The sequence below is a fragment of the Xylocopa sonorina genome, chromosome 9 (genome assembly GCF_050948175.1).
Source record: "Xylocopa sonorina isolate GNS202 chromosome 9, iyXylSono1_principal, whole genome shotgun sequence".
In the NCBI taxonomy this organism is placed as follows: domain Eukaryota; kingdom Metazoa; phylum Arthropoda; class Insecta; order Hymenoptera; family Apidae; genus Xylocopa; species Xylocopa sonorina.
This window is the reverse complement of record NC_135201.1, coordinates 1,240,422-1,268,350: the sequence shown is the minus strand read 5'-3', so window position 1 is coordinate 1,268,350 and position 27,929 is coordinate 1,240,422. Positions and strand designations below refer to the sequence as shown.

General features: G+C 36.1%; 1 protein-coding gene across 1 annotated transcript in view; it reads left to right on the top strand.

Moving 5' to 3' along the window:
• The window catches only part of LOC143427299 (uncharacterized), a 134,904-nt gene extending 119,491 nt beyond the window's left edge, over positions 1-15,413 (top strand). Inside the window, exon 5 of the mRNA XM_076901283.1 lies at positions 15,033-15,413. Within this exon, the coding sequence (XP_076757398.1) occupies positions 15,033-15,332 (300 nt within the window). The 3' untranslated portion in view covers positions 15,333-15,413. The remainder of the gene's footprint in view (positions 1-15,032) is intronic.
• The last annotated feature ends 12,516 nt before the right edge of the window (positions 15,414-27,929 follow it).

Here is a 27,929-nt window from a genome sequence, read left to right as displayed (position 1 = left end):
GAACATGAATACAAGTACTAAACTTTTCGAAGACTTTGGAAATCTGTGCGGCAGGTTTACAATGGGATTATCCTTTCCCATAATTACACTACGATTCTGAGTTTTTATAATATTAAGAAAAAGCTTAAGCTTAACGTTTATTTTATAATCAAATAAAATACAAACGCAAAATACAAACATTTCAAGAGGTATCCACAGCCGATGGTACATGGTTTCTGTGAACTGGTTTTTGTGCAAACTCTGAAGATCTCTCAGCTCCGTTCGTATTGGAAAACTCACCAGGTAGCCGTAGATCGTTACGAATTAGTATTTCGACGCCGAATAGTATTTCTGTCGTTGTCGCGTTCGAGTCTTCTTTGAAAACTAACCGAATACGGAGCAAGACAATGAATAGAATCTGTAACCAATGTTTTTTCGATCTCGTGGCATTTGTTTGCTGCCTGCAACTGACGGTGAAAGCATTCCATCATACCGTTTACCTCTGAGAGTGATATGCTATCGTACGTAAATAGGTAGCGCTAATTAAGCTTGCTAACTCTTTAAATAAATATTATTGAAATTGGCATCTCTGGTCTGCCGTTATTGGCAAGGGAATGCCAAATCAAGAAATATTTATACATGTTTATCAGTGCTGCAATGGGTTCGACTCTAGCCAATAAAAGAAACGGTTGTCACATCTTAGGCAATAGTTATAACCCCTGAATATCAATGTACTGTTAAACTTGTCGTTTCGGATACTCGATGGTCACCAATTAAAACAACTATCTGTATTTTAAATTTTAGTCTATATTTAATACTTATTTTACTTTATATACAAAGCTTTTTAGAGTTTAAGGTACGTATATTGCATTGACTGAGTGGTTTTTAGAATCTATCTAAAGGCGAAGATGCACCTGATTATATGCATTCGGTTGAAGTTGCTAGGAGTGGTTGGACTGCTGGGAGTTGAGATTGGAGGTCTGTGATTGGCAAGAATTCTAGTTTGAGGGTCCGCCGAGATAGTTGAACGGATGAACACAAGAGTAGAAAATGAGGAAGAAGCTGGATGATGTCAAAAAGTGTGGGAAAGTGTAGAAAGAGCGGAAAAACCCAAAAGATAGTCTATCATAAAATTATTGGAAGAACTGTCGAAAGTTGTGAGATTTATGATACGGTGCATTGAGATGGGAGTGCAAACAAGGAATTGCAAAATATATGTAAAGTCATATACCACCTAAGTTTTGCTACCCAGATGACAGGAAGAACTGAAGATATTTCTCAAAAATAGCAATCTCGTGATGGAGGATAGGATGAACGTTAAAGTCAATGGTTTCAGGAACAGAATATGACCTCCCCCCCACCATTTGTTCAACTGAATATGATGAAATGAGCATGGTAATGAATGAAATTAATCCCTTGACATACAAATAAAATGGAACTTGATGTGTCCGCAAAATACTACTTAATTTCGTTCAACTAAACAGTTATATGGAAGCTGAGAAAGAGTACATTTTATTTTAAAATTTGAATTTTTATATAACATTTCATCAGGTTGAAATAATGTTAATGAAGAGCAACTAAATAACACTAAAAAATAATAACTTAAAGTAAATTTTGAATCCAGAACAATATCCAGAATTGAATTCACATAATTTGTAAAATTTAATTCCAAATCTCGCTTGTTTTGATGCTATAAGTAGTACGTACTTCTGTCACTCTCTGAATTAGATTAGGGATTTGTCTATGCCAACATTTTCTTCCGGAACGTATAAAATGAACGTTATAAAGGCCATTTAGATATTACCTACCTTCTGAGTAAGATGCCACCGCGATAACTTGTTAGATGGAGTATTGCTGAAATTTGAATCGATTAGGTCAGACAAAGGTTGGCCAATTATGAAATGACCCATGTTATGACAGACAGATGAACAGCATCTCTCCTACAACTTTTCTCAAGTGATGCTTCATTGGCTTGATGATCACCTCCCATAAGCCTCCGAAGTTTGGTGATCGAGAAAAGATAAATGATCAAGTGATTCTTTCTTGCGCTGTTATTACGTCAATCCTGATTTGGTGGACGTCTGAGTGAAGCAGGTCGCATAATTCCAACAATTAGTTGTTTGCGCCTATGAAGTTGATGCCGTTGTCGCTGTAAATTTTGCATTCAACGAACGATGAATGGTCGTAGCGCAGCTATAAATCCGTTTGTCGCCATGTCGGTGACAACTTCCAAATGAATCGCCTTCACTGTCAGACAAACAAAAACCGGTATTTTCTTTCCTTAAGTGCAGTAGGTAGATTCCCCATCCAGACATTGAATTTCTGAAGGTTGCAGGTTGTATTGATATTTGTGTGCTGGTTGAAATCGTAGACAATAGGCTACGATTCTGACAAGTTTTTGGAAGTATAAATAACGGTCCCAGATTTCGTTCAGTTGCAAATTAATAGCTAAGCATAGTTGCCTCTTGACTTCAGGGAGGTTTTCCGGTATGCCGAATGTTAGGTGGGTCACGAGGTAAGATGTGTGAAGTCCCCAGGAGACACTCCTCTGAATAGTAGATCCGCTAGGATATGTTCCGATGGAATGATGGGTGGCAGAAGAGAGTGTTCAGAGCGGCGTACATTTCGAATCGAGGTAGGGAAAGCACCTTAAGTAGCGCGACCTTCGTGCAACTACACAGCAGACTGCATTGCACTTGACTCCCCTTGGAAATCCCCAGGTGGGTGCATGTTCCGAATGTCTTCTCACTAGCGTTGCAGAAGCCATAGCATTAAACGTCGTTTGCCTCATCCAGCATTGTCTTTCGAAGGAAGGCAATGTTGTTTAGCAGGTTCAATTATGTGCGGTACTTCTGTCATGCCGTGTGAATCATGGATGGAACCCATTTGATCCAATTTAACTTCAGCAAACATTCGCGAACTACTTTCGACTTGATCTCGATTCCTCCCCAAAATTGTAAATCTCAAAGTTACGTAGCTTGTCGCGACGCTATCCGCCAACGTTAATTAATATTAGACAGCTGGTTTATGTTTATGAATGTCTGCTGATCTGATGTTTCTTGTCAAACTTTTTTGGGAGTTCGCTCCACTGTGGGGAGGGGGAATACTAATTCGTTTTTACCGAAGTGATGCACATTACTTGAAGAGGGTGGTAAAGATACCTGCGCGCCCGTGGCAAAGGAATTTCCTCCAAGGTCCTGGCTGCGGTCCAAGTTCCCTAATGTGCACACGCTGTTCCCATTACGTGCACATTTTAGATTAACTTTGAAGAAATATCACGTTTATCGCACGGCACAACTATTGAGGACGTAAAAATTACCTTTCTAAAATACATTGTGTGAAAAGTAAAGATTATCGGTACAAAATTGCTAAAGTGTTTAATTTTCAAAAATAGCTTTTTATCATGAACGTACCGTGAATGCGATCTTTGAAAACGCCACGATTTCTGTCCCTTTGCGAGAGATTTGAGTCACTCATTTTGTAAACATTTAAGAAAGTCGGTACTCTAATGCCCCCGTAAATTGTAATATGATTGAAAACGAATAAAAAATGTATAAACAATCAAGTAATTAATAAATATGAATAGTAATTACAATAATATAATTATTTGAGCAAGTGCACATGTAGGATATAGTAGTGCTTTCAGAACAGGTCCGGATCTGAGAACTTTAACCAACTCCTCGTTTGAGCGACTCCAAAAATAGGCCGGCGTCCGTAGGCAAACAAAATAATATAGCCAGGACAAATTTAATTAAGTAAATTAATAAACATTCATTATGATTACCATTAGAGTTAAATCAACCATTATACAGCTTTATAGAGAAAGATTTAGACCTGTGAGTTTTAATTCTTGATCATATACATGATCCCCTTCTTTTGATGGCACGAGTCGTTCTGGTGGAAAGCCGCTCTTCCATGGTTTAAGTACAGTAACGCCTCGCGGCAGGGTCGTTATGGTACGACGATACCGGACGAGGACATGCAGCATCTCGAACAGAATGCAATATCCCGATTTAGATTCACATAATTTATAAAATTTCTTTTCGATAGATTATACTGCTTATATAACACTTGGCCTATATACTTCATTAGAGATTCATCTAATGATACATATTCCTCGGAAATGTAAATAGTCTGAAATTTTTTATTTAAATAGTCGACTATATTTCGCAATTTACATAAACGATCATAATTTTTATCTACAATTTCGTTGTCAATGAAATATAAAAAGCGAGACTATTGAACAAATCTCCAAAATAAAATGCATTATTTTTCGAAATATTGGAGTCTTGATTGCGATTCCCTTTGACCAATAAGATTGAACGCTTGATTTTTTCACTTGTGACATCAAAATGCATCAAGCAAACTAAGCACTTATTGCATCTATATTTGTATCCCTCCAATTGCCTCCAAACTTTTTTAATTTGCAAGTTTCATCTTGGATTATCCGACTCGCGTAATGATTGGATCCGATCACACCGATTTACCAAAAGCATTCTATTAGTATTTCATTTACCATTTGCAAAGCTGTGGCATTTTGCCAAACTATTATAGTATATTTATTATAGAAATTCATGAATATTGCCATAGTTTGCTTATATTTTCAATATCTTTCCATATCCATTCCTTGGATATAAGATTAAGTTCACACTCCTCATTTCAACATCCTTCTTTGTCGTAATCAGATATAATTCTATATCACTTCTGAAATGAAAAAACAGTTACATCGAAGTTGCTACCACTACCTTCACTGTCTATTTTAAATACTCGTTTTCTTTTTGTATTTATTAAAATAATATCAAGTTCACTGACACTTTCCATTTTATGATATGGATTGAAATTACTAAACTGGAAGGAATTTATTATTTAATTAATCGATTACTCTACGTGTGATGCAATCAGAACCTGTACTTTGACAAACGATCTAGGTCAACGTGTCGCGAACGTCATTTTTATTTGTATGACAACCGTCTATCGACGTGTAGAATACTTCGTTGACAACTTCGTAACAAACGCATCTCCATATGCGTGGTAGATCTTTCCAGCGCAAGTGGTTAAAGCTCGGACCCGAAACGGTCTCTATCGGACGAGATAGGGAGAACAAAGAAAGACGACTCTCGCGGTGTGAAACACCGCTATATGTACTCTCGCGGGAAGTTGTCTGTGTGTGCGCATCCTCATCGTTATATTATTTACTATTATAATCCTTAATTAATTGTACATATATTACAATACCTGCCCCGTTAATCCGAACACGTTCTAGACTAATTGAAATTTGTAAAGCCTTGCATGAATACCTTCGTCGTTATTATTAACGCTAGTATGCCTACCGGATCAAATATTTTAGCAATGGTAGACAGCATTTTTGTCTTGATGATCTTCTGTACGTACGATGAACCGCTGAGAGTTTTGATGGTTGCGTCATCAAAATATTTTGCGTCAATTTTGCCCTCTAAGAGTCCTGCCAGAAGTTTCGATTCGTTCGAGGCCTACTGCCGATTATGTAGACCGTCGCGGTTAAGTGGATAGATTATCTAATCTTAAAGTTACTTGGCTCGTTCGCTAATTGGTGAATATATTTAATTGCAAGGAAAGACGTTGAAATTAGTCCGAACGTCCTTATTTTACCGTTATTTTCTCGTCGCAGTAACCGTTGATATCCACGGCTCTCCGATCTTACGTGGAACTGTCGATACATCTTCTCAGTGTCTACGGTTAAATCATAGGTATGTGCTCAAAATCTGATGAGAAATACGAGGATGCCATGCTGTTTCGTCTAGTAAGAAGCGTGTCATTGAACGAGAGTCCGCATTTCGTGGATTCATCGATAATAACGCGATGTTTCGTTGTCGGGTTAAATGACTTAACGATGACGTAATAGCGCAGATAAAAACTTGTAAAGTGAAAATACACCGCAGTAGTTTAAGAAAGGGTTCATAGAATGGAATGTCTGGATGGAGGACTATACCTTAGAATATGGAGGAACAATCGAAACAACGCAGCCCAAAGAAACTACTCGAGTCAAATAGACATTTTGGAATTCGATGGCTTACATCGAAGACTTTATTAACAACTTTTACGACTGGTAAATTTTTCACATTTCTAATACTGAGTATCAGCAAATATAATAAAATTCTGAAGCCGATTGTCGCAAACTTGTGTCAAGACGAAAATAAAAATTATAAAATTTCTTTTAAAATATACATCTTGTAAATATGTGATGTTCAAGACAAAAAGGTTTTCATAGTTTGTATACTTGCTTTTTAAATATAATATAATAAATCACTCGTTATTATTATGTTTAGTTTCTTTAGATTTATATTACATGTACTTTTCTGTTTAGTGTGATAAATTGGAAAACAGTGTCATTTGCATAAGGGAACTCCACATAATTTGCATGTATATGAAATATCATGACGTTTTTCATGAGTTTGGGGACTGTACAACGTTTTTGTGAATATTTTTATTTTCCCGACTGTGCGATTCATTCCAATTGCTGTATTTTCATGTCACCTGAAAGTCTATAAGAAGGATCATGGCAAGATACTCGGTCCACTATTGTTGAGCTACTAGTTGCTAAATTTTTGGGATCAGGGTGTCCAGTATCAAAAGCAATCTATTCTGCTGCCAGAATTTGTAAGAATTTCGATAAAATTATATCTATAATTGAAGAAAGTGCAACGTACAAAAAACATAAACATTTTTTTGTCCATTTGATCGATTTTCGTAAAAATGAATAATATGAAAGATATAGATCAGAAAGATCAACAACTTTCATGAGTTAATTGTATTTCGCTGTATATTCAGGCTTACGAACTTTTTGTCCAATTTTTTTTAATTTATTTTTACAGTCTCGATGATGTGGACATTGTGTATGGTGGATGTCATTCGAACATCTCGTTTATCTTTCCATTTTAGAACTAGTACCTCACCTTTACGCCGAAAATCAAATTCATCTGTTTTTAATCTGAGATCATTTAGTTCCTTTGGAAAACCTCTATTCCTTCGTACTCTACCATAAATAAGAATTTTTTTTCTTCAATAAGTTTTCAACTACTGTAATATTATTATAGTACTTATCCATGTATATATGGTGCCATAAATTTTAGTTTTTACTTAAAAGGAGTGAAATAGTTTCTTCTAAATCTAAATCAAATTCATAATACACTAATACCTGAATGTTACTGACATATCCGGTACTTGCCTCAGACAATACTCTAACTAGTATCCCGTACTTTGTTATTTTACTTGGATTATAAACCCTAAAGGACAGTCCCCCACGATATGATATCATAACTGTAACTAAAGAAGGAGAGTTAAACTTATTTAAAAGATAATTTATTACGAGTTAAATTTTACACAACCATTGGCTTGGATTTGATGACATTTTTGCATTATTGGAAAAGTGCAAAAACGTAAAATTTGTATAAATCAATGTCTTGTCATTATTTTTGAAATGAAAGATGTTGCGATTGACGGACGTGTTGACCAGTAACTATGTATTGTAGCTTTTTGCATCTGCGCCACCAAAATATTTAATGCGAGGAATTTTTTCATCTGGCACAGTGTAGTATTGTATCACTTTGTTTATTTCTTTGCACATTTATATCTGATCATAATATCTGTTAGTTTCAATTGCGAACATTTCTATAAAATCATCTTCGATAATTAATCCGACAATTTCGCTTATACTCTGAGGATTATTTGGATATACCTTGATACCTGAATAAACATTTCTAAGATTCTTCTTAGATCGTATCTTGTTCATTCACTGTCTGTCTCGTAGTTACAGTTACAGTTTTCGTTTTTTACAGTTCTTGCCTTTCTTATCTTAACTAAGTTCATTTTCAGATTGGTTTCCATCATTTGCGATGCATAGTCTTGATTTTCATTTAATTTTAAACACATTGTGACCGTATGCTCACAGGGAGCAGCAACAATATCCAAAAAGCCATTACCTTACTTTATTTATTTTGGAATCTTTTATACTATTGCTTCAATTTTGAATTTTGCCGTTGGTTACTGTCTTCCGATAGAGAGCGGGATCATTCCATTCTGTGAACTGATGAATCTAATTTTACGCGAGATGGTATAATGAATGTACATAATAGGCACCATTATGCTACAGAAAATCCTTGTGCAATGTGTCAGCAGAAAAGCCAAAGGAAGTTTAATGTAAACTGGTGAGTTACTAATAGGTTCTGTTTAAAATTTTCCAAAAACTCTGAATGGACGGATCAGCCTACTTGTATCTTTTACAAAAACACTCTCAGGGTTGTTAGAGAATGTTCTTTTCAGTCAATGAAGTCAGTAAGACAAATCATTTTCAACAGGATGATGCTTCTCCTCACATTTTTCTAGCCGTGCGTCATCATTTAAAGAACACATTGCCCACTTGGATTGGGCGAGGGGATGTTGTTCCGTGGCCACCTCTCGAGATTCATGAAGGCTGAAGTTTATTGTACTGAGGTGCTCAATGAAACCGTTCTGTGGAAACAGGTTCTAGCTGCAGCCGAAAAGCCTCGTGAACGCGTTGTCTCGCGGATGACTTTGACAAATCTACGGAAAAGGGCTAGATTATACAACTGTAACAAATCTAACAAAATTATACAAAAATGTGGCCATGGAAGAGATGTAGTTGGTAGTTGCTTTACCCACTCCGCTCTCTTCCTGCAGTTTTCACCATTTCATACAAAATTTCTTTGAATTCGTGCGTCAGAATAAAAACCTGATTATACCATCAGAAAGCTTGGCGAATAAAATAGTTTTTATGAAATTTGCTGCCCTCCGCCTCTAGAAATAAGTACCTAAATAGGAGATCAAAGTTATAATAATTTACAAATTTTGCCCCCTGAGATAATTTTAAACTTTTTATTACATCACCTATTTTTTCAAGTTTTAGGGTAAACTAAGACTATCATAATAGAAAATTTATTGCTCTTTTCAATATAGTTTGTCATTTTCCTGTAGGACTAACGGTTTGGATATCAATTTTTTTTGCCACTTTTGCAAATCAAATCTAAGTTTATATAAACTTTTTCGTTGCATTTGGGGTGGTCATTTGTAAGAATTTGTCACACGAGTAGTAAATTAACCTGTATAATAGTTGCAGATTTTTGGATTATATCTTACTTGTTTCCAAATCCATTGCTTTGGTAGTTGATTTAAATACCATATTGATCGTCGGTATCAGTTTCGTACAAAACGTATAATGTTACTATCATCATTATCGATAACACAAGTAAGTATTGTAGCATCCACGTATATTGTAAAATAATAAAAAATGAATACAAATTGTATAAATAACCAAATAATTAATAAATATGGATATTAATAAAAATAATATAATGGGTGTATGCGCAGTAGCGTAATGGTGACGATACGCATGGGCGAGGGACTCCCGCGAGAGTACAAATAGCCGTGTAAGAGCGTTTTTAGAACAGAAAGAGGAAACCTGTCTCGTCTGAGTGAGCCTGAGGCCGGTTCGGATTTGAGCTTTAACCTACTCCTCATCTGAGCGAGTTTAAGAGTAAGGCATAAAGACCGATCCAAGTCTGAGCTTTAACCAGCTCCATGTTTGAACGACTCTAGGAGTTAGAATCCAGTATATAAACTGTGAAAAAGATCTATCGGTTCGAGTAGTGTCCCCGATTGTTTCTACATAGCTGCCTGGAAGAAAAACACGTGCAAACTTTGCGTCCTCATTGTTTTAGGAAGGAGGACCCCAAATTTTCTATGCAGTGTCCTCACAATTAGCTGAGCTTTCAAAACGTGCGGACGTTCCTTTTGAGCCTTAGAAATAAAGTTAAAAAGTACGAAAGAATATTAGACAGTTTCATGTGTCTTTACCTATTTTCAATAAATTAGTTATAAGTTAGTTAAATAAATCAGTACATAGCTTACAGAGGGACGTTACAATATCTGTCAAATCATTACTTAAAATGTCAGCAGAACTCTCACTGTCCTCATCACTAAATTTTTGTTTAGAGATATTTTGTATAGGGGTACCTTTCTAATGTTTCTAAGAAAATATATTTCATTGTGCAAACATGGACAAGAATAATACGTAATGAAGACAAAATGGTAACAAACTATAAAAATGAACTACGAGCTGGGTCCTGGTCCGTTATTTAAAATGGGGTTGCCCTATGATCTTGTTGTTTACAGTGAGCCCGACCAATGCACCACGGGTCAGGCTTGTGATATTCATTTTTAGCCCAATTAACCGACAACGAGTCTCACACGTGATTGTAAGGCAAAGGGTTTACGCGGTTAATAAAGATTATCAAGGTAAAGAAATATGAGAACGAATTGCGTAATTAGTAATTTGGTTGGATTTGTCGAAGATAAAACTTTTGCGGAGATGAGCATGTTTATTTATCTGTTTGTGAGTGGAGATATGTCAGGATGGTGTATTAGTTTAATGCACTTCACTTGCTCACTGATCACCGTCCAGGTAACATTGCCAGCAACGAGAAGAAAATGCACCAAAAATGTAGCAGTGACACAAACCGACAACACTCGCTGCAGTGCAGTGCAATCTAAAAGTCACCACAGTAACAATTGCGTTTGTAAGTAATCAAAACCTAAACGATCTACCAAGAAATACGTTTAAGGAAACCCCAAAATAGATTTAAAAGAATCAAACAATCATTATAAAAAACTTTGAAGAAGATTTCGAAAACAAAGCAATCCTAGAGAAACTAAACAAACAAAAAAATCCATAATTGAAAATAGAAAACTCTCAATATTTACAGCTCAACTTTCGCCCGGAAGCAATATTAACGATGTTCATAAAATCACCACAGTCCACCAATCAATAAAGTAGGAAAAAATAAAAAACAAAGAGATAACCCAATGTTGGAAGTGCCAGAAACAGTCGGCACTCATCCTCAAACTGTAACTTAACTTTTAGCACGTTGAACGCTCAGCGTGAATCCGTGAAGTTTCTACTGCAAGAGCGATACGACGCATGTATATGCGTCGTTTAAATGTAACCACGGTTTATTTTGTGGAACATCTTTTCTCAGAAGACATTTCTTTTAGAAGGTATTTTGGAGATAACTTTGCGGAAGATGCTTATAAAGTATAAAGGGCCTCAAAGTGGGAAAAGTTTGAGAGATCACTATGGGGGATCTCACTGTATTTATACCAGAACCTTCAATTAGTCAAGAAGAGTATTGTTCGTTAATATTTATCATCATTTCTTGATCCCTAAAATGTCTGTTAGAAAGCGCAAGTGTGTAAATGAAAATGAGCCGAGTAGTGATGAGGAAATATTCAGATTTCCGAGAAAAGCTAGAAATATTATTGCATCAAGTTCAAGCTTGGAAAATGAAAATTCGTATGAGAGTAGAGATTTTAAAGAACTATTAGAAAATTTATGGTCTTTGCACCCTTTTCTGGATAACTATGATCTATAGAAGAAGAAAGTGAACAGACTGATACTGTCGGTTCATCTAACAATATTCAGTGGAAAGAGTTTACCGGAAAACAAAAGACATTTGAATTCACCGGGAAAAGTGGATTATGATGAGTAATTCGAATTGTTCTAAGCCTGTTTTGCACATTGCAAGTTCACTATTTAGCGGTTTTATAGCTCAAAGCATTTTGAGTATATTTATATTTATTTCATTATTTAGTTGAAGAAGTTATGCAGTTCCTCCTGAAAGCCCTTCTGTATCAGCATAGTCACTTTCTCTTATTTTGCTTTGTTTATTTTGAATTCAGTAGTTATGTGGTGTGGATGTTGTCGGTTGTATTCGTTTAAGTTCTGGAAATTGTGCTTTGTTATTTAACATTTTCGCTGCCGATCTCATGCCAGCGTGTGATGTGGCGTAAACGTTAGAGTTTATCACATGCCAACGCGCAGTGTGGAGTGATGTCTCGGTACTTTACACCTTTTTCTGGATAATTATGGTCTTTATACTTATTGGGTGTGGATAAAAGAAAGGAAAATTTTACCGATATACTTCTTACTATGCACTTTATTAAAAGGCTTGGAAGAATGTCTGTATGATACAAGAATTATACGAAAGGCGAGAAATCCGGATAGGTATTCTGGAGTCCACCCGCTCAAGAAAAAATGATGACGCAAAGCCTGCACGTCTGTGTTTTTCTTTCAGGCCCTTAGGTATAAACAATTGGAGGCCTGCTCGAACTAATAAGTTTCTTTCAGTGTTTATATACGAAATTCTATTTCTTAAAACAAGATGAATTTTTGTTTTTACGTTGATTTGTTAAAATAACACAGCAATACTATTGTAAAAATTGTAAAATATACGCCAGAAGCAAAACTATTTAATTATAAAGGCTTGAACAGAAAGTGTCCAAAAATTGGTCTGACAGCGACTTGTTAACACAAGTTTATATGCTTCGCTTCTTATATGCTTATTTTTGCTGATGCGCAGTCTCGTTTTAGATTTGTCTAACTATTTTAATCTGTTTTGATATGCTGTATATATTGTAACATTTGTTGGGTGATCTTTATTGCAGTTTACACATTTTGCTAGTATTGTTAGATGTTCTTTGTATTCTCTGATGTGATGTTTTGTAGCACATTTTATGCACGCTGAATCTGCGTAGCAGTTAACAGCAGTGCCTCCATTCCTGACATATATGGTATTGTGTGATTTTTCTTTTTCTAATGTGTAAGAAATTATAACTCATATGTTTTATTTACTTGCTTTCAACCCAAAGGTTCGTACAAGAATGCCTTCTTAGGCCGTGCGTATTAGCCTGTTTCAGGTGATTTTTGTGGCCATATAATGGAAATATGTGGTTCTCGTTGTACCCTTGATCTTGTTAACGTTGTTTTTTCTGATGCCTTTTCCTGGCAGTTCCGTTTTTGCCGATTTTTATTGCGTCGATGTGAAGGGTGTCTTATACTGTTAATGCGTGTTCAGGATGTTCTAAACATGAGTTTAACAGGAGTTTAAACAGAATGTTCTAATCTGTAAAAGTCAAGAATCGTTTGGAGAGCTTTTTATTGGTTGTTCTTCTGAGGAATTCTCAGCGGAGACTGTTGTCTTGCTGTTTTTCTATTTTCCTCGTCGCGCCTTTTGATTGGGTATTCAGTTTTGGCTGCTTTTGTCAATCACCGAATATTTCCTATTTTAGGCCATTCCCTTCTTACAGAAGGGTGGTGGTGCTTCTGGTGGTGGCTGACTTTGTTGTTACCATATTTGGTTATGTAGCGAAATTTCCGCTGGGCCTAATACCTGCGCCGGGTGACCAAGGTAGGCAGTGGACCCTTCGGAAATCCCCGGTTTATGGCTTCCGCGTGTGCCATCAAGGCCGTTAAAGAAAGTTAATTATCGCATGCCTGAAAAATGTTAAAAGCTTAAAACGGTTCCTCAAAAATGGCTTGATTGCTGCGCATACCATAAACCGTGCTAGTCGTTTGTAGCGAAAGGTCTTCTATTGTACCTTACTTCTAGCCGCTACAGATGCTCTTGTGCAGATCATTTATTACGTAGGCTTCCTTTTTTTGTAGGGTTGTTTTCCTCCAGAGATGCACATTAACTCTATCCTTCTGGTATTTCATAAAGAATTTATTTTTTACTGCAATCTTTATTAATTCAATGGACTTTTTATGATCCTTCATAAAGCCATGCATCAATAGGTAATTTGTTTTCATTATTTTTATTATTAGCTTTCGTTATGTAATGTTTACTGTGTGCTGCTTCATCTGTTTCCATTTCTGCTGCATCTACTAGTAGCACTGAGAACCTCTTGTTTACTTTTTCTTTAAAGGGTTTTCTAAAACTTGTTTGTACTCATTCTTAATGCTATTCAAGTTTGGATCCCTTAAAGGATCGCCGTTTGATTATACTGTTTGTAGGTTAAGTAAAAGCGTGGTTCGCACTACTTGGTGTATCTATAGATTGTGTATTATCTCTCTCTAGACTGTTATAGCGTTCTTCTCTAATTTCGTTGTTTTAAAGTTTTGTGAAAATTATTTGTTATTACCATTTATTATGATCACGATCGCTCTCGTAGTCGGTCACCCGCGTGGCTCTCAACAGCCGAACCAGGCGACTGCTTTAACCGTTAAGTTATCCAGAGCCGACTGACGATTCTAATTCTCCTACGACGTATAATCAAACATGCAACACACGTACATCTGGTGACAATACAGAAATAAAATTTCAGAAATACAACTAACAGTCAATGTCTACATTTGCCTCGTATTCGGTTATACCTTTTGTAGGAGAAACTATGTTGGGCGTCAGGATTCGGAGATAGTCAATTCAAACAAGGAATAGCAAAAACGATAATACACAGTGTTTTTAATAAATAAATCTATATTTCTAACGCTATCGCTCGTTTAATCTTCTCTAACTCTTTTACAAAAAAACTCTGATCTGACAGCCTTTTTCGCCTAGGCTTTCAAGGTTATCCTAAGCAGTAGGCGTTGACCTTTTCCACCGATCAGGTGGAAAACAACGCCTACTCCTTCATCCCCGCCAAGACGCTCACCCCTTGATGAGACTTTCCCGGCTTTTGACGACGACCAGATTTTACGGTTCTCGTATTTTATCCGGATTCCGTCTGGGTCCGAGTCCTTACCATAAAACCCGTCATCGTCTCACTCGACGCGGCTGTCGAACATGTGGGCCCTAAGCTCCTCATCGTCCTTTTCCTTTTTTGTCTACACTTTTAACGAATTCTATAAAAAGAAACCTTGAACATTGGCAATATTGTATGGTGCGAGGAATGGTGGAATTAGTGTTTGAATTGTACGAGGTGTGGTATACTGAATATTCGCGAATATTTTAAACTTTATACATAAGAATGTATGCGTGTATATGAGTGGCTGGGAAAACAAGGGAAAACATCGAAATCTGGATAAAAGAATACAGAATGTTTGATGAATGAATGCATAAACGATTGTATGTGCGGAAAGCGAACTTAGTTTAAGAAAAACAATGAACAGTGTACCTACTTCTTACTATATCTTATACCTTTGATGTAGTTTTTATGATTTTACGATATAATAATGTGTATATGTATAATACAACAGAATTTTAATGTAACTGATCTAATTACAGGCGAGTATGCAAGAGTACAGGCTTCGATTGCTGCTTTTGGATCGTCTACAGCCAACATCCTCTCCTCCGCCAACCTACAGATCGAATGCTGGAAGTATTATCGCTCCTGGCACCGCGAGAGAAAGCAGACCGCCAAGTTATTGCGCCCGATCGAACACAGTTGCAGCAAACACAAATATCGCATCATCAAAGAAGGATGCGAACCTCGTCAGGATCGTTCAAACTGAATCGGAACCTGTGATTTTGAGTGGAGACCAAACGCCTCCAATAACTGCTGTGGAAGTCCTCGCGCATCTCTGACTTGCTCTTATATTCTGTACACATACATAGTTACATTTGTTATTGTTACTACCGTGAAAACAGTTGTCCACTGGTTAAATGAAAACTGCATTCAATAATTTTATGAAAAAAATAATTTCAGGAATGCACAACATATAGTTGGATTTAATAGGTGCCGTTTTTTTTGGGGGGGGGGGGGGGATGAAACGGTACATATTTATTATTACCTTCACTTTTTTCGTTCATAAGTGATTACAAATTTCATTAATTTTCAATTTTTTAATAGTAATTAATGCAATTTTTGTTTATTTGCATGAAGCAGATTTGTAAATCATATTACTACATATAATGTGTTTTTCTCATATTTTAAAATTTCCCAGACAACCAGCGATTGGCACGCCAGTGACACCGAGTGGAACGAAGCACTGTGCTAACACGGTGCTGCCACTCAGTTCTCGTAACGGCACAGGGCTAGCATTGGGGCGACACACGTGTCACGGCACTATCAAAGCACCGCGAATAGCACAGGAGCATCACGGCAGTGCCAATGACACTATCAGAGCACCATAGTGACACGCGTGGCAGTGGCGTAGGCTGATATTTACAAATGGGAAAGCTGTTTCCATAAAAAAATTATAAACGAATATTAAAAATGACTAAGCTAAGCAGTTTATTTATTTCTTGAAAAATCCATGCAATAAAGGGTTATATTATTTATAATAATTCTTACAAACGATAAAAACATCTACCACAAGAATATGTGTACCAAAGGAAAAGAGATAATTACGTTTAATATTTTCACCTGAAAATTGTGATATGTTAGTAAAGTAAACGTAACTTAATTAGTTCAACATTTTATAAGTAAATGTATCATTTATTACATATTAATATGCTGCTGTCGTATTTAACATTCTCTATTGGCATGAATTTTTCTGACAAATTGAAAATATATATGGCTCTCTGTAACTATAAATGTTGGCAAAGAACTACCAAAACTTCTGTCAGTACTCGTATGCGGACGTCTGAACTCTGACGGATTTAGTTAGTATGGAAAAACGGGTTCCCCATTAACAAAAGTGACGTCTACGCCAATGTAGAAAAAATTTGCTGTTAAACAGTGCTGTGCGATTCACACGGTTGTTTCGCTGGTGACTAGGACGTGCTGGCATTTTAGTTAAAGAATGCGGTCACAGATGGCTACGGATCTGCCGACACCCCCCGGAAGTGTCGCTACAGTGCCGGCACGGTGTCGACACCATCTTATCGTGTGTTGTCTGGGTTGTTACTAGTTTAAAAAGTAGTAGTTATTTGTTCATTAAGTGAAACTTGGTTCTGTTGTTAATTAAAAACTATTAATATATTATTTTGTTCAATTATTATAAAACAGAAACAAAAAAGTTCTAAGTGGGATTACATTTTTTACACAATAATATGTTGTAGTTGAATTACATAACATTAAATTTTATATTGTTTCGACCCCTTCCTATTATTTGAACAATGGCACATAATAAATCAATGGTAATATGGGTATAATAGATTTTTGGTGCTTATTATAGGTATATTTATTTAAAATAGAAAATAAAATTATATTAGTGTCCAAATATTTTATGACTGAAAAAGTATTTCTATATTGCAAATTGTAATTGGATTGCTATCAGAAATACTATTTTTAAAGCAATGCCATATTAAAATCTATTTTTACCATAATACTCTTTTAAGATTCTAACTTTTCTTTCAATCAAAATATATTCAATGCGTTAAAGGATTTTAACTTTGCTTTGCGTACAAGGTGATACAATGTATGTTAAGAGAATTAGAGAAATCCACATCTCTTGATGGTCTTTTTTAATCAATGTATTATACATTCAGAGATATATTGATTATTGAGTATAAAAATTAACTGGAGTAAATAAGTAAAGAATATCTTAATGTAATGTCTTGGGAACTGTTCTTAATATCTCGAGAATGTTATAAAATGAATTGTAACTATTCCATAATGTGGGGATATTTATAGTCATGAAGAAAATGAGTAAACTCCTATTAATATAGAGTAGCTAATTAATTTAGCAATGTTTTGAGATGTTTGGGAGCTTAGATAGATTTTTTACCTATTGAGAAGGAACTTGTACATATTTTTTAAGAGTCCAGAATGCATCTTATTTTCTGTTCAAACTATCTTCAAACGATTTCAATAGTTTTACTTATTTTCCATGGATATTAAAAAATGTTAGTGCAATTAAGCTAAGAAAGGCTTTATAGATCTGAAGGCTATTGTATTTTATCTATCTGAAATGATAAAAGACCGTAGATTGTTTTAGAAATGTATTTAATCCATATAACAATATTTCTTGGAATATATTGCTAGCACATATAACAATGTTAACAAATTTATTACCATATCATATTTTTGATTGCGGAATTTGTAGAACATCCGTGTAAATGAATGTTATATATGTATGTGTGAAAGAATGTGCAACATGATACGTGTGATAATATATTTCACGTGCCGGTAGAAATTTATGTACTAGGTCTTTTCCTTGTTATAATTAGTCGCGCAAAACTTTATAAAAGAAGAGAATTCAAAGATTGCAAAAGTTATTATTATACAAGGTATCTTAAAATTAAATGTCAAAGAAAAAGTCCTTTAAAAATCTGCTCGTTTTAGAAAAATTGCGAGGTAAGAAAGAAAGAAATTTTAGTTGTTTCATTTATTACATTTTATAAAGATATATATTATTGTTATTAAAAATACTATTTGAAGAAGGTACTGTTCAAAATGCTGGCTTATTGTATATTATATTGGCTTAAAATATAGCCTAAATGCTTGTATTGTATTATAGCAGTGAAAATATTACATTTAGATAGACATTGCTCTGATGATATTAGGTGCACTATAACAAAAATTCGATCTGTTAATTGCTCTCTTAAATTAATGACAATGACTAAACTTTGTCCCAATAAGAAAAGGGATGATAACACTTTCGTCTGTTTGTTTGTTTTGCTCAGCAGCAAAAATGAGCAGATCTCTGAAGCACTTTTTTTCTTAGTTTACCAGTCCAATACATGTACTAGAAGTTTCAATATTTAAATTGGGAACACCCTGTATATTATAGGTTTGTAGCTCTGTATTTATATAGATACCGGTGAAAAATATCAGTTTCGTTTAATTATCGTTTAAAAATCGTATTCTATTAAACAAATTTATTAAGATTATCGGATAATAATATTAGTACATAACAGCGAAACAATATTTCGTTATTTCTCTCATTTATTAACTGCGACGAATAATTGTTTTTATTTTCCATTACATTGTGAGATTGTTTTAATGATAGATATGTAGCTTTCGTAAATTAGGGCGTACAAATAATTACATTAACAAAACACTGAAAGCTGCACAGGTTCATTGGATTACTACAAGTTATAGCGTACGTGTGGATAAATTCAAGGCACACAATGCAGCTTTAAAGATAACAGTACTGCCCCAAGCTTTAATGCCACACAATAATATTTACTACTTAATTAATGCGACTTTGTGTATCGACGGCGTATCGTGAAAGTATGAAAAGGACATAAAGAACTTGTGAATTGCAGATAATAATATTTTTGTAGTTAAAATTTAATAATTCACAAGTATTCCATGCATCATAATACTGTCGTTTTTTATGTACAGTAATAATGCCTTTAACTGATGGTCTAGAACATTGTAACTTTTCAATATGATCTTCGAATTTCTTTTAATCTCCAATTTAAATTTAAATACTAAAATTTTGTTTAATTGATTCAAATATAGATTTAGAATTTTTGTTCGTATTTTACACGATCTAATATAATACATACCAACTTCAAAAATCAGTGTGAAAAGATAGCATTCGGTTGTTAATAAGATAACTTACGTTGAATTATCACTGAATGTTTGAAATTATTGGAGTACAATGTGAATTACTAAGTGAACAATTTAATGATTAAACAACAATTTCGTAAATTTGCACACAATAACTTTAAGGGTAGTAAATGAACTCGTTATTTTAATATCTCTTTGTAGAGCATGTATTCTTTCACACATAATTTTCATCACTTTTATCGTAACATAAACCTTGCATCAACTCAGACAACTAGCGATTGGCACGCCAGTGACACCGAGTGGAATGAAGCACTGCGCTAGGACAGTGTTACTCCTCAGCTCTCGTAACAGCACAGGCTTAGCACAGGGGCGACATATGTGTCACGGCACTATTGAAGCACCGCGATTTAGCAGAGGGGCTACACCGCCGTGGCAATGACACTATCAGCTCACCATAGTGACACGCGTGGTAGTGGCGTAGGCTGACATTTACTAATGGGGAAGCTGTTCGCATAAAAATTATAAACGAATATTAAAAATGACTAAACTAAGCAGTTTATTTATCTTGATTCTAAAACAGATGCACTGACACGAAACAAAGATATAAGAACTTGTTTTTATTATTTTCTATAAACTATAACTCGCAAAGTTGTTAATTACTTTATCGTAAAAATACATGCACTTATTTTATGAATATTTTTTTCAACTCATCCTTAAAATTCATGCAATAGAGGGTTATATTATTTTTAATAATTCCTACAAACAATAAAACCATGTACCACAAGAATATATGTACCAAAGGAAAATAAATAATTACGTTCAATATTTTCACCTGAAGATTGTGATACACTAGTAAAGTAAACGTAACTTAATTAGTTCAACATTTTATAAGGAAATGTATCATTTATTGCATATTAATATGCTGCCATCGTATTTAATATTCTCTATTGGCATGAATTTTTCTGACGAATTGAAAAAATATATATGGCTCCTTCAGTAACTATAAATGTTAGCAAAGGACTATCAAAACGTTTGTCAGTACTCGTATGTGGACATCTGAACTCTGACGGATTTAATTTGTATGGAAAAATGGGTTCCCCATTAACAAATGTGACGCCTACGCCAATGCAGAAAAAATTTTCGAATGGATCGATGACATGCGTGTCACGCTGGTGCTGGCGCTGTGCGATTCACACGGTTGTTTCGCTGGTGACTAGAATTTGCTGGCAACGCGTGCTGGCATTTTAGCTAAAGAATGCGGTCACAGATGGTTACGGATCTGCTGACACTCCTCGGAAGTGCTGCTACAGTACCAGTATGGTGTCGCCACCATCTTATCGTGTGTTGTCTGGGTAAATATTTGATGTAAGTAACTACTGAATACAATTATTTCATTAACATTGACAATATTTTTAAAATATAGCTTATATCACATTTTATACGATTGATGTACATTTAAATATTAAAGAACAGTTGTTACATTCCAATCAATGCAGAAATAAGGTTAAAACTATTGATTTTTTTTAATAACCATATATTAGGTAAGTTGTTCTATATTGTGCAATTGTCAATTACTGTATGTACAATACCGACAGAGTTAGTAGTAAGTATTTAGAACAATAGAAGTAGTTAATAAAAGGGCAGGAATTTTGAAAGGCGGCCTTAACCAAACTCGCAATGATTCGTGATATGAGAATAAATAAATTAAAAATCATTAATGGAATGAATATATTGTTCCTTTATATTATTGTAGAATAATTTCTGTATACACAAGAACGAATATATTTATCTCTGATTCATTTAATCTTCCTCATTTGTTTCATATTTTTGTATTTGTGTGTGTGTGTGCTGGCTCGAATTCTCTCTCTCTCTTTCTCTCTCTCTCTCTCTCTCTCTCTCTCTCTCTCTCTCTCTTTGCCTCTCTCTTTCTCTCTTTCTCTCTCTCTCACTATTATACAATGTAATAGGGCAAGTAAGGATACAAATTGTAACAGAGATGATACTTACACGTGATAAGCAATGGAAATAAAATCTGGGATTAGAATTTTAAAATCAATAGTAAAAGTTTTGGTGAAGAATTAAAAACACTGTTAACAGGAACTACGTAATAAAGTAAATTGTCATGTTCGGATAGTACTAAAGAAACTATATTCCTGAAATAAATGGATTAAAAGCTTTAAAATCCGTCACAAAGATATGTATATTGTAAAACCCTTGAATGGCTAAAGTTTCTAGAACGGTATAATATTTTTGGATGTAGTAAGAATTTATTTGCTTAATTCAAACGGCAGATGTACTCTTTGACGAAAGAGGGTGTCTCAGCTACCACGCGGAATTTTCGCATCGTTGATTCCTCTCCGAGGTTGTAAGGCTTAGATCGAACGCGGTTGCTCGCGACGCTGTCCGCCAACTTAATATTGGACAGCTTGTTCTAAGTTTCGTTCGTTTACGTTTCTCTCATAATTCGACCGTTTTTGTGAGAGGTTGTTCGTTCGTTGATCGTGTGTGAGCGACTGACTTGTGACTCGTTAGTTTTTTGGGAGTTTGTCCGCTGCTCCCTCCACCGTGCAAAGGGTGGACACTGTTAGAATTTGCCGAAACGATGCAAATTACCAATCAGTGTTCTCCTTCAAGTATCGTCCACACCCTCTTGTGCGCCCGAGGCGCACATTCGTCTCAAAAGGGTAGGAAGATACGTGCACGGACGTGGAACCTCCCAAGTCCTTCGGTGACGTTTTTGGGAATTTCTCAAAGGTCAAGATTTCGGTCCGGGCCCGTTAAGTGCACGGTTTGATGTTCCGCTGCGTGAACATGTTGGACCGACCCTTGAGAAATCCCTCATTGGCATAGGCGTCTCATTTGTTAATGGGGAACCCGCTTTTCTATACAAATTAAGTCCATCAAAGTTCAGATGTCTACATACGAGTACTGACAAACGTTTTGGTAGTTCTTTGCCAACATTTATAGTTACTGAAGGAGCCATATATATTTTTTCAATTCGTCAGAAAAATTCATGCCAATAGAGAATATTAAATACGATGGCAGCATATTAATATGCAATAAATGATACATTTACTTATAAAATGTTGAACTAATTAAGTTACGTTTACTTTACTAGTGTATCACAATTTTCAGGTGAAAATATTGAACGTAATTATTTCTTTTCCTTTGGTACATATATTCTTGTGCTACATGGTTTTATCGTTTGTAAGAATTATTAAAAATAATATAACCCTCTATTGCATGAATTTTTAAGGATGAGTTGAAAAAAATATTTATAAAATAAGTGCATGTATTTTTACGATAAAGTAATTAACAACTTTGCGAGTTATAGTTTATAGAAAATAATAAAAACAAGTTCTTATATCTTTGTTTCGTGTCAGTGCATCTGTTTTAGAATCAAGATAAATAAACTGCTTAGTTTAGTCATTTTTAATATTCGTTTATAATTTTTATGGAAACAGCTTCCCCATTAGTAAATGTCAGCCTACGCCACTGCCACGCGTGTCACTATGGTGAGCTGATAGTGTCATTGCCACGGCGGCGTAGCCCCTGTGCTATATCGCGGTGCTTCAATAGTGCCGTGACACACATGTCACCCCAGTGCTAGCCCTGTGCCGTTACGAGAGCCGAGTAGCAACACTGTCCTAGCGCAGTGCTTCGTCCCACCCGGTGTCACTGGCGTGCCAATCGCTGATTGTCTGAGTGTATTCTTAAGCTAGGACATCCGGATTGATCATTGGACATTCTTCAAAATTTGGCGAGGGAAGTGGCTGTCGAAGATTATTGGTTAATGCAAATTTTGATGAAGTAACCGCCTCAAATCATCGGTCACCCGCAGGTACCGAATCTTACCCTCAGGTGACGCACCTGTGAATTCCGCCTGTCCTAATCTTGACTGTAGCAAGCAATAAATCCAAAAAGCGCCTTAACGTGATCAAGAGGGCAACGACACAAAAGATTCAAAGTAAACGACGAAGACTTTTAGTAGGTATGTTAAATAAATAATAATTAACTCGACTTCGAAAGTAATGGCTTTTTAGATATTATTCCTGCTATGGACAGCTTCTTGCCAAATGTGGCTATATTCGACAATCTCCAAAGGAGGGAACAACGGTTGCCGTTTTACGAAATTAGTAGACTTAACTAAACCTCGCTTTGCTTTATGTTACATTTCAAAATAAAATTTAATGGGTCATTAACATCAACGTTTACTTACGTTAGACGAACTAAGTTAATTCGGCGTGTGTGTTTACGATTGTAGCACGGCGATTTATGGTACGGGCATACACGCAATACAATTGTTTAACGGAACTTTAAAATTTAATTATAAACTTTCATAAATCTATATATTTTTATGTCCTTTAATCATGATTTATTCCTTACAAGAGAAAACGGCGAATATTCTTTTACGATTCTAAAAAATAATTGCAAGAGCTGCTATTGCATTTAAACAAAAATGGTTTTACGGCCAAAAGGAGCATCCCTGTGATATACTTGAAGAGGACCCAAAATGACCAGACCAGAAATTAAACCCCCTCTCTCTTTAATAAAAGAGGATTTTAAAGTATCCTAAATTAAATTATTTATACTGTAATGATACATATATTTACAATTACCTCAATTAATTATAGAAAACACAAAGACTAATAGACTCTTCGCTTTGAAGTCTTATTATTATTAGTTATTGATTTAAGTCTTATTATTATTTATTGTTTATTCTTCCACTTTGCAAATCAAGTTCATTTCGATGTCTTCACTGGTATTGTTGCTTATGGTAGAATAGTGTACAGTGTGTTAAAAAATGATTTCTCACAATTTTAGAAGATGATCCTACACCTTGATAGAGATCTATGGAATAAGTATAGTGCGTTTTCTATTTTCAGGAAGAACTCGATTGATAAATTAAAAATGTAGATTAGCGTATAATATTCGTAGTACAAAATTTTTTATCCGGATTTGTCTTTTTAGGACTGTTTTAGATTGCTGAAAATAAATATAGGTCATCTTTTACGGAAACGGTTTATAGCTTTTTATAGTGGTTTATAACCAAGATGGGTGACATAACCATTTGGCAAACATAAAGTACGTCTAAAAGGCTTCTCTACAAAATTAGATATAGAAAATCTAATGAATCAGTAAGCTACACCTTGCAATGGTAAGTGATTTGTGATCTGGTTTATGGCTTATCTGCTGTTCTTAAGCAAATGACATAGACAAGATCCAACTGCGCATGAGAATCGGCCTACGTACCAGCGGAGGAACCTTTGAAGGGAGAGAGTTGTGTCATGTATTAAAATGAATCACAAGTTCCTTCGATAGTTTTATTTGATATTTCTGATTCTCGCCTCCAATTCTATATTTCTACCTTGTAACTTGTCGAATGTGTTTGCCAATTTTTTACCTTGGCTTATAAGCATTTTCTTGCACCCGTACGTTTCGGTGATTGGCCACCGTACATATTCTGGCAAGCCAATCACTTTAACTGTTTGTGGGTGCCGCCCTTCTTGTCGCTTAGGAAGGGCGACACGGACGCCGACGGGGGAATTGTTGTTAACTATTAATTTTCAGAAATGTAGCGGAATTTCCCGAGGTTCGCTTACCTGGGACCTAACGGTCATGGCCATATGGGCCGCTGTGCCCAGGTCCCCGGTAATCCTCGGTTTATGGCGTTATGGACGTGCTATGGAGGACGTTGACTAAAGTTTATTTTTCTATTACTTAAAAATATTAAAAAGCTAAAACGTCTCCTCAAAGGTAGCTTGCTTATCCTGCACACCGTAAACCGTGCTAGCTATTTCTACAGCGAATATTACTTTATTGTTACTGCTGCCAGCCGTTACACCTTCCCCACGACGGCACGCTTTCTCTTAATTAAGGTAACATTGGCGCTTAGAACTGAATAAAGAATAAATGCACACAGGTACCCTGACAGTGTATTATTCGAGTCACCTCTTACACAATATTAAAAATTTCGAAAGACTAACATCGTAACACAAGTAATTACAATTAATTACAATTAACAACTACTAATTACAAATTTTTCTTGAAATAAAATTATTATTTCGCCGATCAAATTATTTCTAGATTTATCGAGCCAAACAGTTTTCTTTCTTTCCGCTCTTTCGTCGTTATCTATTTTCGATTGCTATATTTAGAATTTCCTTACCCAACCCGTATGTTCGTCCAGCTTATTTAATTCTTCACTCAGTTGATCTTATTTTTCTCGCATCGTACAACGCCACGACGGTGTCATGACAAACGCATTCTCAAATAGCCTATACCAACACACCCATAATCTCGCTAGAGGAAACAAACAAGAGTCACCCGCCTGACGCATCCCGTTTATATTATCATACCCTAATTCCAAAGAGCAGGGTTAAGGTCCTACCCCTACTCCAGAAAAACATAACATATAAAAGACCTAGGGATTGTCTAGGTCAGTAGTCTTAAAGTTATCATCGGCCTACATCCTGAAACTCTGCCCTACAAACGGTAATATAAAAGTTTATATCTTGTGTTAAATAAAGAGTCGAGTGAACAGTTATTCACTCTCGTTTCATTCTAAGTCATTTGTCTCAATTTTACTTGACATTTTGGCGATCCTGCCAGGATCCGCTCTCTTTGATCGAACGAAATTGCGTATTTCGGGCTACGGTCTGCATCAAAGAGTATCGGATAAAAAGTTCCTCTCAGTTCAGTGTAAACGATCTACGTGATTCGGCATGCGCGCATCACTGAAGAAAGGAGACCAGAGAAACACAAGGTGAGAAAGATAAACTGACTATTACACATTACCGGGTTAGAAAGCAGAGTTTCTCGAGTCAAGACTCAGACTCGAATAAAAGCAGTAATTCCACGGAATCTACAATGCCAAGATCAACAAATTCAGTCAACACCGCTTCAACTTCCATCGATCCTAACGTGCGCGCTATGCTCGATGCAATGCAGAAACAGAACGAGAAACATAATCTTGAAATGGCTGACATGAAGAAACTACTAGAACACGCCAACCGTGAAAACGAGAAGAGGACCACCGAAATAGCCGAAATAGCACGAGGGATAGCCGGGCTACGGAGCGCAATGTCCACCTTCGGAACGGAGTATAACTCCCTTATGACGGACGACATCGATAGCCGTCAAAGCATGAAGACTGCAGTGCAGAAAGCGAACAGGGACACGGTGCAACCAGTTCCTTCAGCCCACGAAGCACCATTACCCATGTCAGAAGAAGAAGATGACGAACTATTCACTCCTGTTACTATGCTGCGTGCAAAGGACGCAGTACGCTACATCCCTGTCCTCAACGGAGATGACGACATAGGAGTGGAAGATTTTATAGAAGAGGTGAGGAGCATACGAAATAGATGCAATGAGAAAGACCTCCTGCTCAAAATCACCAAGGTAGAAAAGATCATCGGGAAGGCAGCGCAAGGTATTCGTAACATTCCCATACATACTTATGGAGATTTGTATGACGCACTGAGAACGAACGTCGCAACACAAGTAACGTCCGACGAATACCTAGAACAATTACGCGACTTAAGGCAAGGAAGAGACGAAAGTCTACAATCCTTCAATATTAGATTCAGACGAATTTACAATAAACTAACGTACGCAATCGGAAACGAATATCCGCAACCGCTAACGAGGAGGATAATGCTTGAAACGCTGAACAGAAAGATTCCGCGTACGTATATTCGGAACCTGAAACGCGACATTGGTAGAATATTGCTATCTACCAAACCCGTCACGTTACTGGAAGCTGAAAAGGAAGCCATCGATATCGAACGATATCTACGTGAAGAGCAAAGGGAATGGCAACGAACTCCAAACCGATTGCCACCCCCAAGACCCAGGCAATCAAGTTTCCCTGGGAATACCCATTCTCAACGTGCAACCCCGCCAACAATGACGCGATCAGTCGACGCAAGACCAACGACCGGACAAACTACAAAATGTTTTAAGTGTGGCAAAACAGGCCATATGGCCAACGCTTGTAAAGAGCGAAATTTTCCACCGGCCAGCCAGCGAAACCGACCACCACCGAAAGTGAACCAATTGGATTGCGAGGAAGAAGAAGAAACAGCAATTGAAGATCTGACATACGAGTCAACGCTTCCATTTCAGGAAGACTTCTTGTATGCAGAGCCGACCAATCCGGACGAACATACTTATTTGACACCGGAGCCAGAATCAACTTATTAAAAAGATCTGCAGCGACCAGTCCTATATTCCCTACTAAACCCCAAAAATTCTCGATGGGAAACGACACTTACACATCTACTGAATACACACCCATCGTAATATTTAGCAAAATACATAAATTTCACATAGTGCCTGATGACTTTCCACTTATCGAAGACGGAATAATCGGTTTACCATGCCTCGAAAAGTACAAATACGAAATAACAAATGACAAAATTAAATTAGACGGACACACCATATATTTTCAGAAATCCGAGACAATAGCGCCTGGAGAAACCAAAGTACAAACGATCTATCTGGAAGGAAAACCGGTACGAGTATGTTTTCACAATTCTGGTGAGTCAGAACATACTATGTCTAACGACATTTCTTACGAATTCGACGCGAACGAAATTACAAAATTCAAAAGCTTAGTGAGAACATCTCACATCGAACCACACCTCAGAACCCCGATCGAAAGGATTATCATTCACTATCTCGATATTTTCAATTTATCCTCTGACCAACTTCCATGCACCTACCTCGCAGAACACACAATCACACTACGCGAAAATAAAATTATTAACACT